Source organism: Harpia harpyja, chromosome 11, assembly GCF_026419915.1.
Source record: "Harpia harpyja isolate bHarHar1 chromosome 11, bHarHar1 primary haplotype, whole genome shotgun sequence".
NCBI classification, from domain to species: domain Eukaryota; kingdom Metazoa; phylum Chordata; class Aves; order Accipitriformes; family Accipitridae; genus Harpia; species Harpia harpyja.
This window is the reverse complement of record NC_068950.1, coordinates 4,317,727-4,334,478: the sequence shown is the minus strand read 5'-3', so window position 1 is coordinate 4,334,478 and position 16,752 is coordinate 4,317,727. Positions and strand designations below refer to the sequence as shown.

Sequence of the window (16,752 nt, the reverse complement as noted above, 5' to 3'; positions counted from 1 at the left end):
ACCTCCATATATAGTAATGTATAATTATGTTCTGTTCAAGGACTTTATTTGAGATGGTCTTAATTGCTGGCAAAATTTTCTTCTGAAAAAACATGTTTCTAGCCTGAAAAATTAGAAAAGTAAAAAAGCTATGGGGAAGTTTGTCAATAATAAATCTCGGGAGCGGCAAGAATTCCAAGCTGATCTGTCCAGAACTTCCTCGGTGTGCCAGTGCTTTTCTGTATTGGGCACAAAGAGGAAGGTGTTTATTTCAGCCATAGGATGGCTGGAACATCATTTGCTTTCTAGGATTTTTGTAGTGCATTATTGTATTCCTTATGTATTGAGGTGTTTCATCTGTGAATCACTGTTGATACTATTCATCTAGTGGAAATTTTCAACAGGATTATTTTGGCAGAATATAGAGGAGGTAAGAAGAAAAGTGTTTCATGGAGCTCAGTGCTTGGTGTTAAGATATTGTCAAGGGAAGACACCCAAGGCCTGCTTCCCCCCCCGCCCGAATGAGTGAATTCAGCTTCTCCTAAATTGATGAAGTCTTGCTCATTCCTTCCAGATTTATCTTGCTACCCTTTTGCAGGGTAAAAGCATTTGCAGCAGAACACGCAGTTCTTGTCCAGAGCTTTATTGCCTGCTTGTGCTCAGAATATTGGTGTTCCCTTTGGGAAAGATACTTGATATTGCATGTTGCCTTTCACTTTTTTTGTGGTTTTAATGTTCTGTATTTGAGGAGTTGCCTTGAAACTGAGCATTACCTAGACAATATCTTTTTATGGCCTTTAAGCAGGGGAAAAAACATTCAGAAGATGAATAATAGTGTGTTAATTGAGCAAGTGACTTAACATAATCATGTGTTAATAGTCCACGCGACTTTACTCATACATAATTTTTCTTCTCTTTATTACTAGGTAATGGTAATGCCAGAAGGAGCAGAAACTGTTTCAAGGCCAAGTCCAGATTATCCTATGTTACCCACAATACCACTCTCTGCCTTCTCTGATCCCAAGAAGACCAAACCCTCCCATGGGTCAAAGGTCAGTGAAGCATGCTTTTGTGTCATCCTGAGGTGAAGAAGTCTTTCAGGACTTGCTAGTAAGAGTTTGTTTAGCAGCTGTTTCTGGCTACTTTAATTCTGCAACCTTCTTCCTTGTACTCTGTAGTTCACTAGGTAATGGTCTGGAACTTATAATAATTTAGGAGGCCTTTTTATGATTTGCTAGACTTCTCTCCAGGGAAATTTTGAAAAGAAAATTAAATGTCCAAGACTGGGAATTCTTGGTGAACCGTATCTTCCTCCTGATCTGCTACAGAAGATAAAGTTGAATGAAGTCCTCTCTGATTGTTCTGACTTGTATCCTTGATGCTGAGGATGAATTATGTGGGTCTTTCACATACCTTTCACATCTTTTCACATGTCATGTAAAGCTGCACTCGAGTCCTTGCATCTCTTAGTAGCAAGGCTGAGTAGAGAGTCAGCAGTTCCTCTGTCATTAGGACTGCTTAGGGTAGTGGTGTGAAGAACATAAAATATGCTGCACTTGGTCAAACTAGTGATTTCAAGACCTGATGTTTGCATCCAGCAGCATCTAGTTCTTGAGACTTCAGAAGAACCTTAAGTTTTCTTTTTTTCACTTACGCGATGGTATTATTTTTGTATAATTCTACATAGGAGAAACAATCCACAAACAATGTGTTTTGAAGCAGATTACGTACACTATCAGCCTGAACAGTCACAAATATTAACAGCAATTCATATTACAGTGTAAATCAATTCTGATATCCGTTTTCTTCAGGCCTCTAAACGCTTCTGGCACTTCAGTCATGCTTTTTGATGTTGATGTTATGAAACAGAATAAAGGTGACTTATCTGTTAGTGGCTGATTTAATTTTGGTCAGAAATTAAGCATTAGAAAACAGAAGACGGAAGAGAAATAAAGGGTTCTGACCCAAGCTCTGGTGAAAATTGCCAGTAGCCAAAGAGACAATAGTCTCCTGCTTCTCTTCCTCCAGGTTGCCTTCAGAGGTGCATGTGTGTTTGCATCTCAGCATGTCCAGTTCATACTCCAGTGTCTCCCCACAAGACCCGCTTCTATAAGTCTTTTGAGTTCACATACAATTCGCAAAGGATATTACTCCTTTGCCTTCCTGTGTACCTGACTCTTAGGATGGGCAGGGTCCTAATGATTGGTGTTTTAAAGCTCTTATTAAAAGTGGTAAAATGCCTGCTGATATCACAGACTTCGGCTCTCTTATCGTTGTAGGGACATTCAGCATTTTTGTTGAAGTTGCGGTGTGGTTGATGTGGTTGATGTGTGAGTTGGGGGCTAGGCTGCGATCATAACTTGGCGTTTGCCATGGATGTGATTTAACCTTAAAAAAAAACTCTTTAGTTGCTGGGGTTTTTTTCTCTGAAATATGGTGCGAAGTATGACTTTGCGTAACAGCTAGAGTGAGTTTCCTCTTATCTGGCTTCAGATGTTAACCCTGCAGATTAAATCTGAACTAAACATCTATAGATGTTTACAGACCTCCTTTTATAGACCATGGAAAGGAACAGGCATTTGTGAAACATGTTTCATCCTGTTCCAAGGTAGATGTTTAAGTGCCTACTGTCAGTTTCTCTCCATCAGCTTTAGGGAAATCTAGATGTTTACCTCAGAGGTAGATAAGTACATTAGGTATCTGTGGGTGGATGTCTACATGAAACAAATGCTTCAATGTGATTTATGAGAATGTGTTTATAATTCTGTGCAGAGCTTCAATTTCATACCTAGCTTGCATGTTTCTGTTGCTGAATTTTAGGATGCAAACAAGGAAAGTAGCAAGGCATCCAAGCCACACAAAGTAACCAAGGAGCACAGAGAGAGGCCAAGAAAAGACTCTGAGAGCAAAAACTCCTCCAAAGACCTTGAAAGAGAACAAAACAAGCCTTTGAAGGACTCCTCCAGAAAACCAACTGAGAACAAACTGCCTAAGGAGGAGAAGGCACCTCCAAAAGCTGCTTTCAAGGAACCAAAACTGGCCGTGAAGGAGACCAAACTGGAGAACACTTCTCCAAAGGGCGGGCCACAGCCGGAGTTAAAGTCTTCCAGCAAGAGGCCCTCCAATGTCGAGTCACCAAAGCCTAGTGCCAAAAAACAAAAAAAGAGTAGCTCCAAAGGGGTAAAGAATATCCTAGGGACATCTCCCAGAACCTCGTCTTCCTCATATCCAGAGAAGAAACAAACCAAGGAGAAGATGAATGCCAAAGTGGAAAAGGTAAAATCTGAAAGTGAGGCCAAGGAGATCAAAAAGCCTGTGGAAATGGAGGAGTCAAATTCAGAGGATGAAACTTCTTTCAAGTCAGAGGTGAGTAGGGATTTGTCCTTTACCTGAATTTTATAAGTATGCTGTTTAAATCCGCGCGTGAAAAAGATGTTCAAAAATACTCCCTCAGGCAAGATAGAGAACCAGACTGGCAAATGCTTAGGCTGGGTTGTATCTCAAATAAAACTCTTCTTTGAAAATCCTATCCGTATTTATCGTTACTGCTGCCTGGTTTACCTCCTGTTTCAGATATGCAGTTCTATTTAGATTTATCTGCAGGCAGAGTTATCTAAAAGTTGGAGTTTAAGGTTATGGGTCTTGTTCATCCCTTGCAGTGACATTTATAGAGCTAGAGTATAGTACGCACAGATAAGCTTTCTACCTGCTTATGATAACATAATGTTTTTGAACGTGATCTTGATTCAGAAAAGGAGCAAATAATTTCAGTTTTGTTTCTGGAAAAAAAACCAACCAGTATTAAAATGTAAATAAAAACCCCTATTCCTGACATGGCCCGTAAGAAACGTGCTATTGGCTAAAGCTCAAAATACAACCGCATGCCACTAAACCTAAATAAGTTGTGTTGTAAAACATAAAACAAATTATGTTATTGTACTACTATTTTTAAAAGCTGTCTAAATATTTTTCCTTTTTACAAAGAAAAACATTCCTCATCCTCTGTCATCTTAAAATTGTTTTCCAAAAGAAGGCAAAAAAAAAAAAAAAGTAGGAGGGGAAAGTCGCAACCTAAATCCAAACTCTCGCTACTTTTTGCTTGTATATTTTGTATTAGCTATAAAGAAGCCATATATCTTCTAATAGGATTCACAGGATAATGTCACATTAATTTTTAAACTGCTTCCTACTGACCACTTTTAGAAAGATTTGTTTTACAAGAATAAATCTTCTAGGGACAATTCATATTATGATTTAATCAGCACCATGATACAGTAAGTATTGATGTGTTTATTTCGGAAAGGATTTTTTGCAAAGGATTCCCAGTAGAAGAGTTTATTGGGGAAGTGCTAATTCAAGTTACTCTGCAAAGATTTTTTTCCAGATGGATTAAATGTGTAGCTTGTGTGTTAAAAAGAGGCCACTCCTCTCCACTTTTAGCCTTATACCTGAAGTGCATCAGTGTGTAGCAAGCCTGTCATTTCTGTTCCAGATACATGGCCCTCACTGTGAGCTTCTGTACTCTGCTGATCTCTGTTAAGCCCTGAGTGTCTTGTACTTCATTATTTCTTAGGTGTCATCCATCCTCTTGGGACTCACCACGCAGCTGTAAGCTGATAGTGCTGTTTAGACTGTTCCGTGAAACCACAAACTGTGGTTGTGGGTCCACAGCGTCTGCTGCAGTCCTGTCCTGCCCCACCAAGCTTTCTATGCTTCTGTGTCCTCTCTTGCACCAGCTCTTGTGTCTGTTGGATGCTTGACAGAGGTATTTGAGTGCTAGCCCAGGAGGGTAGGAATACTCAGTGTGATGGAGGGGGAACCGTGGCAGCTGCCAGTCAGATCAGCTTAGGTTTCTGTGGAACTTGAAGCTTAAGGGTATAACTGCATAATGCATTGGCATCAGCAGAGAAGACTGTTTGAATTCCTTTTCCACCCTGGGGGGTTCTTTTTGCTCCTAGCGCTGCAGTTTGCTACTCCATCGTTTGTACTGGTACAGCTGTTTGTGGATCTGTGTGGTAAGCCACATCACTAAAGCGAATGAGCAGCTGGAGGTGGACCGGGGCCCGGAAACTCTTAAATCAGCTTTGCTGCTGCAGCCAACGTATTGTGCAACATGCTCTGAGGCTGCAACTCCACGATTGCTTTGAGTTGACATCTTTGCAGGCTGCTGTTGAAAGGAACAGTCTTGCTCTCATTTGTGCTGCTGGCATGAGAGCTCGTGTGACTTTGCAATGGGCTGGAGGAGTTTCTCCTTCCATTTCAGCTCCTGCTGAAAGTTAGTTGTCCTTTCTTTTTTTTTTTTTTTCTCTCCTTTTTTTCCTTCCCCCATCAAGTCCAGTTCCCTGAACTGGCCTCATGCTTGGCTGCCTAAATGCTAGTGCTGACAAAAGGGAGAGGCTGAGATGTGAGAGCAGGATTGCTTTTTTCCATTGTCGGCATGTGCTTTTGTCATATCACGGTGACAGTAACTGCAGCCTGAGCATGCAGAGCATGTCCAGCTGGATGCCTCCTGGTTGAAATAGCTGATAGGGTTAACGGCAAAAGAAAAGACAGGGGTCTATACAACTTCCAACCTCTGCTTCTGAGGTCCTGTTAAGTCATTTTAAGGGAACACCTGCTAGATTATCAGGAATGAAGGGTGTTAGGATTGAATCTGTGGGTAAGACACAAGAGCTGTGCTCCTTTGTCTTGAAAATACTGTTCTTTTGCTTTCACGTAGTAATTTTTCTAAACAAATAGGGCTGCTGCAGTGTGCCAATATATCAGATATTGGAATTGTCAAATTATTCTCCTTTGCTACTGAATAATTCACAAGGGTTGTAATACCTCTTTTTGACATTTTTCCCTGCCTTCTTACAGCTGAATAAATGAAACTCTTAACAATACTTGGGTGATAAATTATAGGGAAGGGTGGTATTGGGATGAAAGTCCTGCCACTGCTTTCATTTATTAATGCCCAAAGCTGCTAATGTGCCTCTTTCTACCCGTTTACAATGTTTTTATAGTATTAACGCTTTCTGTAGTAAAGTTTCTTGATCAATGGGAATGTGTGATTTTTCTAGCATAAGGATTTGGTAGTGGAAGTAATAGGTGTATTCCCAGGAATGGTGCAATGAAATTGAAATGCTAAATTTCAAGGGAATTGCTTTTAAAAAGGCAAGATAATATTACAGTACATTGAGAATCTTTAAACTAGATCCTACTGAGTAACAAAACCCCTTTAAGATTATTGTAATAGTCGCTGCTGCTATTGGGGAAGAAATAGTTGATTTAGCCTTCACTGCCACCTCGCGGTCATTTAAGCTAAAGCATGTGATTGCTGTACAATATCTGGTTTTATGTTAAACACATACGTAGCACTAAAACTTTGTTTCTGGATGATGTTATTAGCAGTAGTTCGTTATACCTTTTTTACTAACTCTTACTGCATAGTATGCTCCTGGCATTTCTGTTGAATGCTGACAGTCAGTGGAGTTGGTTTTGCAAGAGTTTAACTGGTTATGTTATGTTTTCACAATAAACTGGAAACAGTACAGTGGATTGCTCAAATTGATGTAGAGACAACTGCTTTGAGGGTATACTAATAAATTAGAACTAATTTTGGAGTCAAGTGAGCTAGTTAGGATAGGTGTCCTTTCTGTGTTTAATGATTAGTACAGGGTGTTCAGAGGGAATGTTGGTGGGTTACAATAAATATACTTTTTTAAGAGGGCTTTGATATTTGTTCTAGGTTGTATACAAGTCATCTTTCACACTTCAAAGTAAGGGGATGTTCACTTCGACATTTTTCAGGTGTTATATTTCATTACTTGAGGCTATTTGAAACTAGTGGCGTGAAGAGTTTTGGTGGGAGCTGTTGATGCCACTGCCCAGGAGTGCTGAGCTACAGTTTTCGTAAATGTTGTTTTTATTCACCTTGCATTTCGTATGTTTTTTGTAATTCCAAGAGCTGCATTCAGTGATGTACGATGTTGTAGAGTGCTCCAATGCTTCTGTCTCACTGTGCTTTGTGCTCTGCACTGGTTTTCCAGATTAGAAAGGTTAAGATTGTTTTTCTTTTTTTCCCTTTTATGGGGGGTTAAGTCTGTCCAGTCCAGCCCTTCCAACTCCAGCTCCAGCTCCGACTCCAGCTCTGACTCTGATTTCGAGCCATCTCAGAACCACAGTCAAGGTGTGTTGCAAGAAATAAAATTTGTTAAAAATCTTCCTTGCATAACCTTAAAAGGCTCATGAGAATTAGATCTGTTTTCCCAGCAACATATATAAGGCTAGTATGGTTTCTTGTATGCAACCATGTGTTGAAGCTGTGACGCTTCAGCAAGAAAAGGCAATAATGTCGTAGCATAATCACGAACAAGTATTTTTCTTGTTTTGGCAGTTAATTTATGAGTAGGGTATCTCTCTGGGTTTGGTTCTTTCCCTGTTGACTTTGGTTTCTGCCTCAGTTTATAAATGTGTTTGCTGCTGCTTGATCTATAGTGTCACCAGAATATTTCTTCTCCGATTTCATATGTTTTATTAAAAATTATAAATGTGACATTCATCACTTTGCCAGTGCATAACATAGCTTCTTTTTCAGATTCCTCCACTAATAATCCAAAGACATATACTGCGGCAATAGTAAATGTTCTAATCTTAGCATATGCTGGGTTACTACAAGTACTGTCTCTTGAGTGACATTTAAAATAGTCCCCAAACGCCTGAAAAATGTGTCCTTTTGTTTTCATTTCAGAAGAGAGTGGGAGGATTTGGGGGGAGGCTAGGGTGGCTTTATGGCAGGTGTAAGGTTTGTCGACTCTGCTTTAGTTTTGGGACTGGAATACAGTGTCTTTTAGCAATATCTTTGTGCAAAATGAAAATACCAGTGACGTCTTATTGAGAAATCTTGATGTATCTTAATAATCACTAATCCAGTTTAGATCAGATAGCTTGGATGGAGTTCTGCTGCATGTGTCCTGGTGTTGAATTGCTTTCTCCCCTCTGATCCCAGGCCCACTGCGCTCCATGGTGGAAGATCTACAGTCTGAGGAGTCAGATGATGATGACAGCTCCTCTGGAGAAGAGGCAGCAGTCAAAGCAAACCCAGTCAGCCGGGATTCCAGGTGGTAACAAATCAGGAAGAAAGATGTTTGTTGTCTTTTTGCCCTCCATGTTTGGTATTTTTGTGTGCCCTCCGTTTGGAGAGAGGAATCAAAGTGATGGGGCTATGCGTGAGAGGAAAGTGTGAGAGAAGGAGAGAAAGGGCAGATGTGTGGAGTACTTAGCACAGAGTAGGGATACAGAGTCAATGACAACAGCAGGCTGGGAACAGAATTGGATGAGGAGAGATCACCGGAGCTCAAAGAGAGGAAGCCACTGCGAAGTGGTACGTGTTGAGCTTTGCAGGTGTTAGTGACTGAGCCCCTTAAAATAGTCACCTAATTGTTGTCTTCAGATCTCTGCTGAGCTGAATGGTGTGTGACACCTTTGATCTGCAGAGATTAGAGAAGTGTTGTGGAGGCTGTCAGCATGTGTGCTCTTCTTACTGCATGTGACTGATACAAAACTGAGAAGTCTTAGTCTGCCGATAGTGTGTGCTGACAGTTGGTTACTTGACTCCTATGGGACTTGGTTAACAGCTGTTTCCTGCTTTAGTCAATGGAAATAGTTGAATTTCATCCTTCTCCCCTCAGGAAACGCTGTTGTAGCCAAATCTGGAGTCTCAGGCTGAATATTTGAAACCAAAGGCTTGGCCCAGATAGCAGCTGCAAATTTCAAGTGATGCTTGCACTCACCAAAAACAAACAAACAAAAAAGCCATTGTTGCACTCTGTCATTATCAACTAAAAGAGGAATGGAGAGACTTTGAAGGATGTTTTTTAGACCTTTAAGGGATAGGTAATAAAGAGTTTTTCAGGCTCATCAAAAGTAGGATACCTGCTATAATACATCTGTAGGGCCACAAGAAGAACAAGAATAAATAGGAAATCTCAAAGGTCACAACAGAAACACTAAATGCTTTTTTTTTTTTTTTTTTTGGCCTATGTTTTCAGTGGAGGTGTTGGTAAGCTGATCATGCAGGTACTTGGTGGTCTTGGAATGAATCCCCCAAATGAACAGTTGCCATTTGTGAAAATCAGGTGGTACTTACTCAGTTGTTCTAAGTGGACTTGCGTATGAGAGTTCAACTGCTAGCTGTGATGTGTAAACTAAAACTCCCTACTCTGCCTGCTGAGGGAATGGAAGATGGCAAAGGTGCCATCAGCTAGGAAGAAAGGGATTCTTGGAAATTACAGACTGACTGTTTCTCCCAGACAATTTATAAGTCTATGATAAATAAGAGAATTTCACTTAAAGCTATGTGGTTCAGTTGACAGCTAAGTAAGTTTCCTGTTACCTGATGATGTTAATTCTCTGCTGCTTGTTTTTCAGACTGAGCCTTAGTGACAGCGACAGTGATAACAGTGCAGATTCCTGCCTGCCAAGTCGAGAGCCACCTCCTGGTCAGAAACTGCCCCCAGCAAATAACAAGGTACTGCATCCTACATGCCATTACAATACTACTTTCCACCACTCTTGGTTCCTGCACTGTATTCAGTCCATGGTGTTAGTTCTGACTTGCACCAAATTTTCCCTATTTCACTGTCTTCATCAGACAGGTAATTTCTCTGTTCAGTGCTGTGCATCCAAGCCATTAAACCACCATGTTGTCTGAACTAACTTTGCCCCTTAATGTTGATTTCTTTTGCCCTCAGGCATCTGGAAGAAAAAGCCCAGAGTCTTGTAACAAGCCAGAGAAGATCCTGAAGAAGGGAACATATGACAAGGTATGTCTGAGGATTTGCATATCATAGAACTGTTGGATGCTCCCTAACGTTTCTGTGTAGAAAACAATTTGAATCAGCCTGGCCTGTTCACGTTGTTCTGTCTCAGCAGGTTGAAAGCTTGAGTGTAATGAAAAACAGATGTTGAAAGGACAGGCTTTGGAGAGTGACACTGCAGAAATTGTGTATATTAAATAGATGGACCCCCAGTTTGTTCCCATATGCAAAATGTTAGAACTGTTTTATTTGTCTGCCCTTTGTCTGAACCAATGATCTGGCCACTGCTGTGGTGGCAAGTGCCTCTTCATTAAAAGGCAGTTTTCATCTGTCTTTGATCTTACAAATTAGAAATTGCTTGATGCTCGCTTTGCTGGGTTAGTTGAAACCTTTATTTGTTCAATGAAATTCCCTTTTTCTTGCCTCCACTGAAAGCAGAGCAGTGTACATGCTCTTAAGGCATGGCTAACTCGCAAGCAAATAGCCAAACCCCAAGTTGTCCAGAAGGTTCTCCCACTGTGACTTTTTTTGTAAAGAAATCAATTAAATGGGAGCTTAATACTTTTCCTTAGTCTAATCCCTGAGGTCCTTACAGTAATCAAAGAATCAGTCTTTAGCTTTCACTTGTGTGTATGAACACTTTTTCAACAGGACAATACAGCATGGGTTAATCACTTCATGTTAGATTTAAGTGTGATCTTGGAGGTACTTGCGTCTGAGTCTCCTGCTAGCTACAAAATCTTCCGCTGTTAACCATAGCTGAGATGGCTTATCTGGGGCAAGGTTTGTAGGTAATAGTATCTTTTATTAGACTACTTAATACAGATAGAAGGGGATCACCCTTGAGACCCATTGAAGAGAGTGCCTGAAATACCATCAGCTTTTCCAACTGTCAGAGGTTTTATAAGAGATACTAGCTCTCCCAACAAGCATAGCATTCAGTACTGTTTGGGTGTTTTGGGAAAAATGCTTGTCTCTGTGTGAATGTGCTGGGGAGGGGTATATTTCACAAATTTTTGCGGGGGGATGAGTTTAGGATTTTTTTTTTGCCTTGGTACAGTTACTGAAATTAGTTCAGTTTTGCTGATACAGACATGAACAATTTTCAATCTACAGATTAAGAATCTATTCCCTGTAAGCGATAGTGTGCCAACAGAAACTTGCCTTGTTGGCTGCCTAAATTAAAAAAAAAAAAAAAAAAAAAAGAGAGAAAAACCAAATGACCCTTATATAAGAACAATTAACATGTTGAGCTTTTAAACAATTCTGCATTTACCGTTGTGGTGTATGTAAAACTACCAGGGAATGCAGTGCACTCAAAGAATTTTTCCTTACCTAAAAACAAATCATTGTTCAGCAGATTGCTGGGATATTGGTCACTGATGTAGGTAGTTTCAGGTAATGAGTAGTTCATTAGTACAACCCGCTGATGAAGAATTCACACTGAAGTTCACCAAGGTGAACTTCACCTTGTTGAGGTCCTCTAAGCTCAAAGGTTCTGACCACTTCTTAAAGCTGGTTACAGGTGTTTGTTTAATGGTGTCATTAAATAGTCTTGCTGATGGTCTGAAGACCATCCCTATTTATGTGAAGTCTTTAGTCTCGGGTACTTGATAAGGATGGAGGAGGCAGTAAAAAATTTAGGGAAAAATTGGGAATAGGAACATGTCTGAAAGGGCCTCAAGTTCCTCTGATCCTCATTAGGCAAGTCACTTTAGCAGTCATACAAACATGCCACATATGTCACTATTTCTGTTCATGCCTCCTTTACAGGCCTACACTGATGAATTAGTGGAGCTTCACAGGCGACTAATGGCACTACGAGAGCGCAATGTGCTACAGCAGGTAGAGATCATTTGTCAGCTTTCTAGCAAGCTGTTGTACTCTGGTAATCTTTGTGTCCAAGGGTCTCAGCTGGACCCCTGTGATGCTTGACCTTTCACTTGCCTCTCCTTCATGAGAGAGTCTGGTTCACTTTGAAAGCAAAGATATGTCAGAAAAAAAAAAAATCAGATGTGCATGCAATGTTTTTGTTGGAAAAGATACAGAAATGTGGTTTGTGCATCTTTCCTGTGCCATCCAGGTAGTGGTCCCAAAGCTGGGCTCTCTTGGTCTAATTTAAAAGGAAAGAAATATGCCCACCTCACTTCCCAGACTGAGCTAGTCAGGCATGCAGGAGGAGCTGGTTTGCTTTTTTGGGAGAGCATTCCCTTCATGTTGCAAGACATTCTCATCTCTGAGGCTATTCTAAAGGGATGAGAAAAGGACTGGATGGGTTGCTTTGTATCTGCTGGCCTTTCTGCTGTACTTAATCTTTATGGGGTCTCTGTATACATCCTTGCTTGTCTCCTTTCTGTACAGATTGTAAATCTCATTGAGGAAACCGGGCATTTTAATGTTACCAACACAACCTTTGACTTTGACCTCTTCTCCTTGGATGAGACAACCGTCCGTAAGCTGCAGAGCTACTTGGAAGCAGTAGCAACATGACGCTTGGCCTTAGAAGCAGGCTGCTTTTGAAACCAGAAATCCCGTTTATTGGTACCAGGAAACGAACCCATGGAACTAGGCCTTCTTATTATCTTGATTCACCCGAAGCACTGCCTTAGAGAACAGCCATGCTCTATGAATGCACAGCCAGCTGCACTTTCTTGTAGGCTTCAAACAAGCACCCATATTGCTGAGTCTGTCCTCCCTAGCTTCATAAGTACGCTTGGGCACAGGTCCTGAGTAGAGCAAAAGATGTGCTGCACTTAGCTGCACAGTGTGACCTTTTTGGTTTTACTTCGAGAAACTGTGTTTTAAGAGCACATTTTCAGGCGTCTCTGAGATCTGAAGAAGTGTGGATGATGTTTTCTTCACCAAATCTAGGGACCAGCCTGCCTGCGGAGAGCTCTAGCGAGTCCCGTTTCCTCCAGCTCTGTGAAGAAGCGTTCATGCTGTGTAAGCGAGATTGGCTTTTACAAAGCTAGCCAAGAGACTGATGACAGAGGAGGCTTCCCAGGGGTCCTGCTGGTCTGCTAAAGAGGAAAGTGGACAGATTCCAGTTTTGATCACTTGCAAGTTAGTTCTGCCGCGGTTCGGTACAGAGCACTGCTGTAATTTGGCTCCCGATTCCTACAGGGCATCGTTCCACGCGCAGGACCTTCAGCTTCCTGCAGAGACAGTTTGTGCTCTTTGAAGAGGCCTCTAGAATCTGCTGTCTCCCGCTGGGGTTTTGAGATGTCTTGTTTGTTGATCTGAGCTCCTAAACAAAGTCTCACTCCTTTCAGTCTGCTTTAACTGTAATAGGACTACAAAACTGTAAGCTGTATATTTTATATATATATTATATATATGTATGTACTGTATGTATAAGAAGGGCCTAGTTGGGTCTTATGATCTTAAGGGTGTGTTTTTCTGTTATGTTTTTTTTTTTTAATGGCTATGGCAGGGGAAGGGCGCTTAATAAGATTTGACTTGTTTGTTAAAATGCCTCTTGTGGACAATTTTTAGTGTACGGAAGCTGAACAGCAATCTTCAAAGCATTTTGTGCTCTGGAAGGGGCTCACCTGTTGTCTTTTCATTTGTCAGTGTTTAATAACTTTGCCAAAATACGTGATTGGTTTTGTTCTATGTTCTCAAAGAGGAATCTCCTACAGTGGCCCCTATAGTAGTGGCTGTACTTTGGGAAAACCAAAACAAGGGAGAATTTTATCTTTGGGACACACCTGGAAAGCGCTGATGTAAAAAGAAGTGAAGTCAGGTTTGTTTCTTCTTCCCTCTCCCACCCTGCTGCCTGTTCAAGAAATGGCAGGAAACAGTAAACACTAATCTAAAATCATTCATATATTTCTAGTTAAACTAGTATTGACTTCCAAGTGTTGTCTAGGTTGGTGTGAGGAAAGTCCTGTAGCTTTCATCCAAACTGTGTTACACTCATGTTCCCTAATTTCATTTTTTTGGGGGTGTTTTGGGTTTGTTTTGTTTTGTTTTTTGTTTTGATTTTTTTGTGTTTTGGGTTTTTTTGTTGTTGTTTTGGGGGTTTTTGTGGGGGGTGGGGTTTTTTTTTTTTTAAGAATTGCTCAGTTTTTCCAATCAGTGTCTAAGCTTTTGCCAAATGTTAAGTGGGCTGCAGGCAGTGAGGAGGAGAGCTGTGGTCCAGAGGAGCCCTCTGCTCATGAGTGGACCTCCCATATCTGTGAAAGCCCCGTGTGGGAGCTGGGGGGTTATATCACTCCAGGGTTTGCTGTCCCTTCTCCATTATGAAATTACAGTCCCTTGTTTTGGGTTACCCCTTTCTTTATCATGGAAATGTTGCAACTAATCAACTTAAGTGGCAATATGATGATAAGCTTGTTTGAGTTGGGTCATGTTGACCCGATTCCCATTAATTTTGTCTTTGTACCATCTTTCATGTGTCGTGTGTGTGTGTATGTGTGTGTGTGTATATATATATATATATGTGTGTGTGTATATATATATATATATATATAAAAAAAAAAATCAAGCTCATACCAGGTGCAAACCCTGTCACAACAGTGATCTCAGCTGTTTTCTTTCTTGATGGACAATGCCAAGCCTGGATAGAAACCCTGTGCGCAAATGTACACATGCTGAGAAGGTGGAGGACAGTGGGAAGAGGAGGAGCGGCAGTCCTGTCTTGGTTGGCAGTAGGATGCACCGTGGTGGAGGACGGCAGACGCAGTCCACGAGTGTCACAGACTCTCCCGTGTGCTGTGTTAGGCGTGGTGGGTACGTGTGAACTACTCGTGGTCTCTGTTGGGTCTGTAGCGTGGAGGAGGCAAGCCTTGCGCGGTCGCTACGGCCCCAGACTTGGCTCCCTGGGCGTGCAGAGCAGCCCCTGGCGCATGATGCCTCCTGCCCCCAGTGAAGGGTGGGGTTGGTGACATTGTCCTGTCCCCGAAGCAATAGGAGCAGAGGTGGTAGCTCAGCCTGAGCCCGAGATCCCCTGAGGTCTTTGCCTCCTCTCTCCACCCAGGTAACTTACTCCCACAGCTGTTGCATCCGTGTTGCCCATCCTGGCAGTATTTCTCCTGGGACTGTCAGTAGCCTCCAGAGTTACCCCACGAGGGATCAGAGGTGCCACCTCCCTTCTTCCCTCTTCTTATGTTAAGATCTGAATGGTCACGCTGCTCCCAGCCAGTCCAAGAACACGTGTGGGAGGGTGTTCCTGAACTTGGCTGGAAGTGCCCGGGGCTCCTGCCTGCAGCTGTGGCATCGTCCTGTCCTGGAACCGACTTTATTCGTGAAGTCTAATGAGCATTGATAGGAATTTTGTTTGGTTTTTATAAGAAGTATTTTACACATGGATTTTTTTAGACTGTTTATAATCTCCTTGAAAACCTGAAATAGGATTGTTCCCCCAGCAATAGTTCTTTTTCATTGTGTGCACATGCTGATTTGTTACTAAAAGGTTTCTTGCAAGTACTTAGTTGTTCTACAGAGTTGTTGTTTTATGGGGTATGTGGTAGCATCGGGGACCACAGGAGGAATGACTCTGCAAACAAAGAATGGTCAAATTTGGGCCTCATCTTGTGTCCCCTTCTAGTTACATATGAACGAGTTCCCTGTGTAGATTCTCTATAGGCTGGCTGAATGCTGTTCTGAACATGCCGTGTACAGGTATTTGTGGATAAAGTGTTTGTTCTTGTGTCACTCTTGAGAGCATGGATGGATTATTGTACTATAGGAAGGAGGTGGCAGTGCTGCTGTCAGCATTGCTTCAGGTCTTCGAGGATGTGTAGTAGCTTGCATTGTTAAAAAAAGGAAAAAAAAAATATATCCAAAATTGACTTCTAGCCATAATGGTTTTTCCAAGGAAAATGGACAGAACTCTGTTACTTTTCAGTGTCCTTCATCTTGTTACTGAGGGCACAAACAAGTGCTGATCAGTCTGAAGGCTTTCAGAGTTGCTTTGAATTGAATCGTGTTGGAGGTAAGATCAGGACACAGCTTTTCCTTTGTCCTTGGCCTTTGTATTAAAGGGCAAAAGAGGGGTCAGGAGTATTTTCCTGTTGTCTTGGTCTGCGTATGTATTAAGCCTTGAGGCTTTGATTACTGACATTTACTGTTTAAAAAAAAAAAAGAAAAAAAAAGGATAGTAAGGCTGGCTGGATCCCAAAACACCAGCTGAGGAATATTGGACATGTAGGTAACGAGACTGGCTGTGCCGTGGTCAGGCTGAATACATGGAAGTGCAATGATTTTGCCACCAGTTCTTCTATTGCTGTGTGCGGTGGTAGCATCAGAACTAGCAAAGCAATTGATGCAACAATCCAGAAGCAGTTTTTGTCAGATCTTGAACGTATTTGATGGTGAGAGAGGTTTAAACTTCCCTTACGGAGCTTGCCCTGTCACGTTCTCTGCGAGCAGAGACCCGAGTCACTCTGATTCTGCAAATTTCAGCTGCCATGTTGGCGAACGCACTGGAGCACGGGCGGTGTACTCGGACGAAGCTTCTCTCTCCTAGCCCAGGTGCCTGGCACTCACTAGTTGGCACGCTCGTGTCGATGCTGTAGACAACCATCGTGCACCTTGTATGAGTATTACTTCTAAAAAGATGAAAATCGATTGGTATTGCTTTCCTGGGGGCGAGAAATAGCCATCAAAAACTGACAAGATGAGTTTGCACTCCTAAAGAAAAATGTAAGTACTTCAACTTCTAGATAATTTTTAATTGTATTTCTGCCTAGAGCCGAGGTATTAAATACCTTGTCACTTGAGGATTTTAAAAGTTGTGTTGGGAAATGAATTCTTCACTCGGCTGTAAGAAATTCAGCTGGCCCAAGACTAACTTCAAGATTAAAAAAAAAAAAATCATGTTTGTAATACGTTACAGGATTGTTTGTCCTGAATTTTAAACTTTTTGTTAAATTTGTGGAACTATGGAGGAATTTTCTAGAAAAAGTGAAATAAAGTAAGATGGAAAAGTAAAACTTCAAGCGTTTTTTGTTTGTTGTATTGCTTCTCC

General features: G+C 41.5%; 1 protein-coding gene across 1 annotated transcript in view; it reads left to right on the top strand.

Annotated features, from left to right (window-relative positions):
* Positions 1 to 16,717, top strand: part of MLLT1 (MLLT1 super elongation complex subunit) — a 32,670-nt gene extending 15,953 nt beyond the window's left edge. The window contains exons 5-12 of the mRNA XM_052801355.1: positions 906 to 1,031; positions 2,800 to 3,345; positions 7,063 to 7,150; positions 7,970 to 8,081; positions 9,391 to 9,490; positions 9,714 to 9,785; positions 11,553 to 11,624; positions 12,141 to 16,717. Of these exons, the coding sequence (XP_052657315.1) occupies positions 906 to 1,031; positions 2,800 to 3,345; positions 7,063 to 7,150; positions 7,970 to 8,081; positions 9,391 to 9,490; positions 9,714 to 9,785; positions 11,553 to 11,624; positions 12,141 to 12,269 (1,245 nt within the window). The 3' untranslated portion in view covers positions 12,270 to 16,717. The remainder of the gene's footprint in view (positions 1 to 905; positions 1,032 to 2,799; positions 3,346 to 7,062; positions 7,151 to 7,969; positions 8,082 to 9,390; positions 9,491 to 9,713; positions 9,786 to 11,552; positions 11,625 to 12,140) is intronic.
* The last annotated feature ends 35 nt before the right edge of the window (positions 16,718 to 16,752 follow it).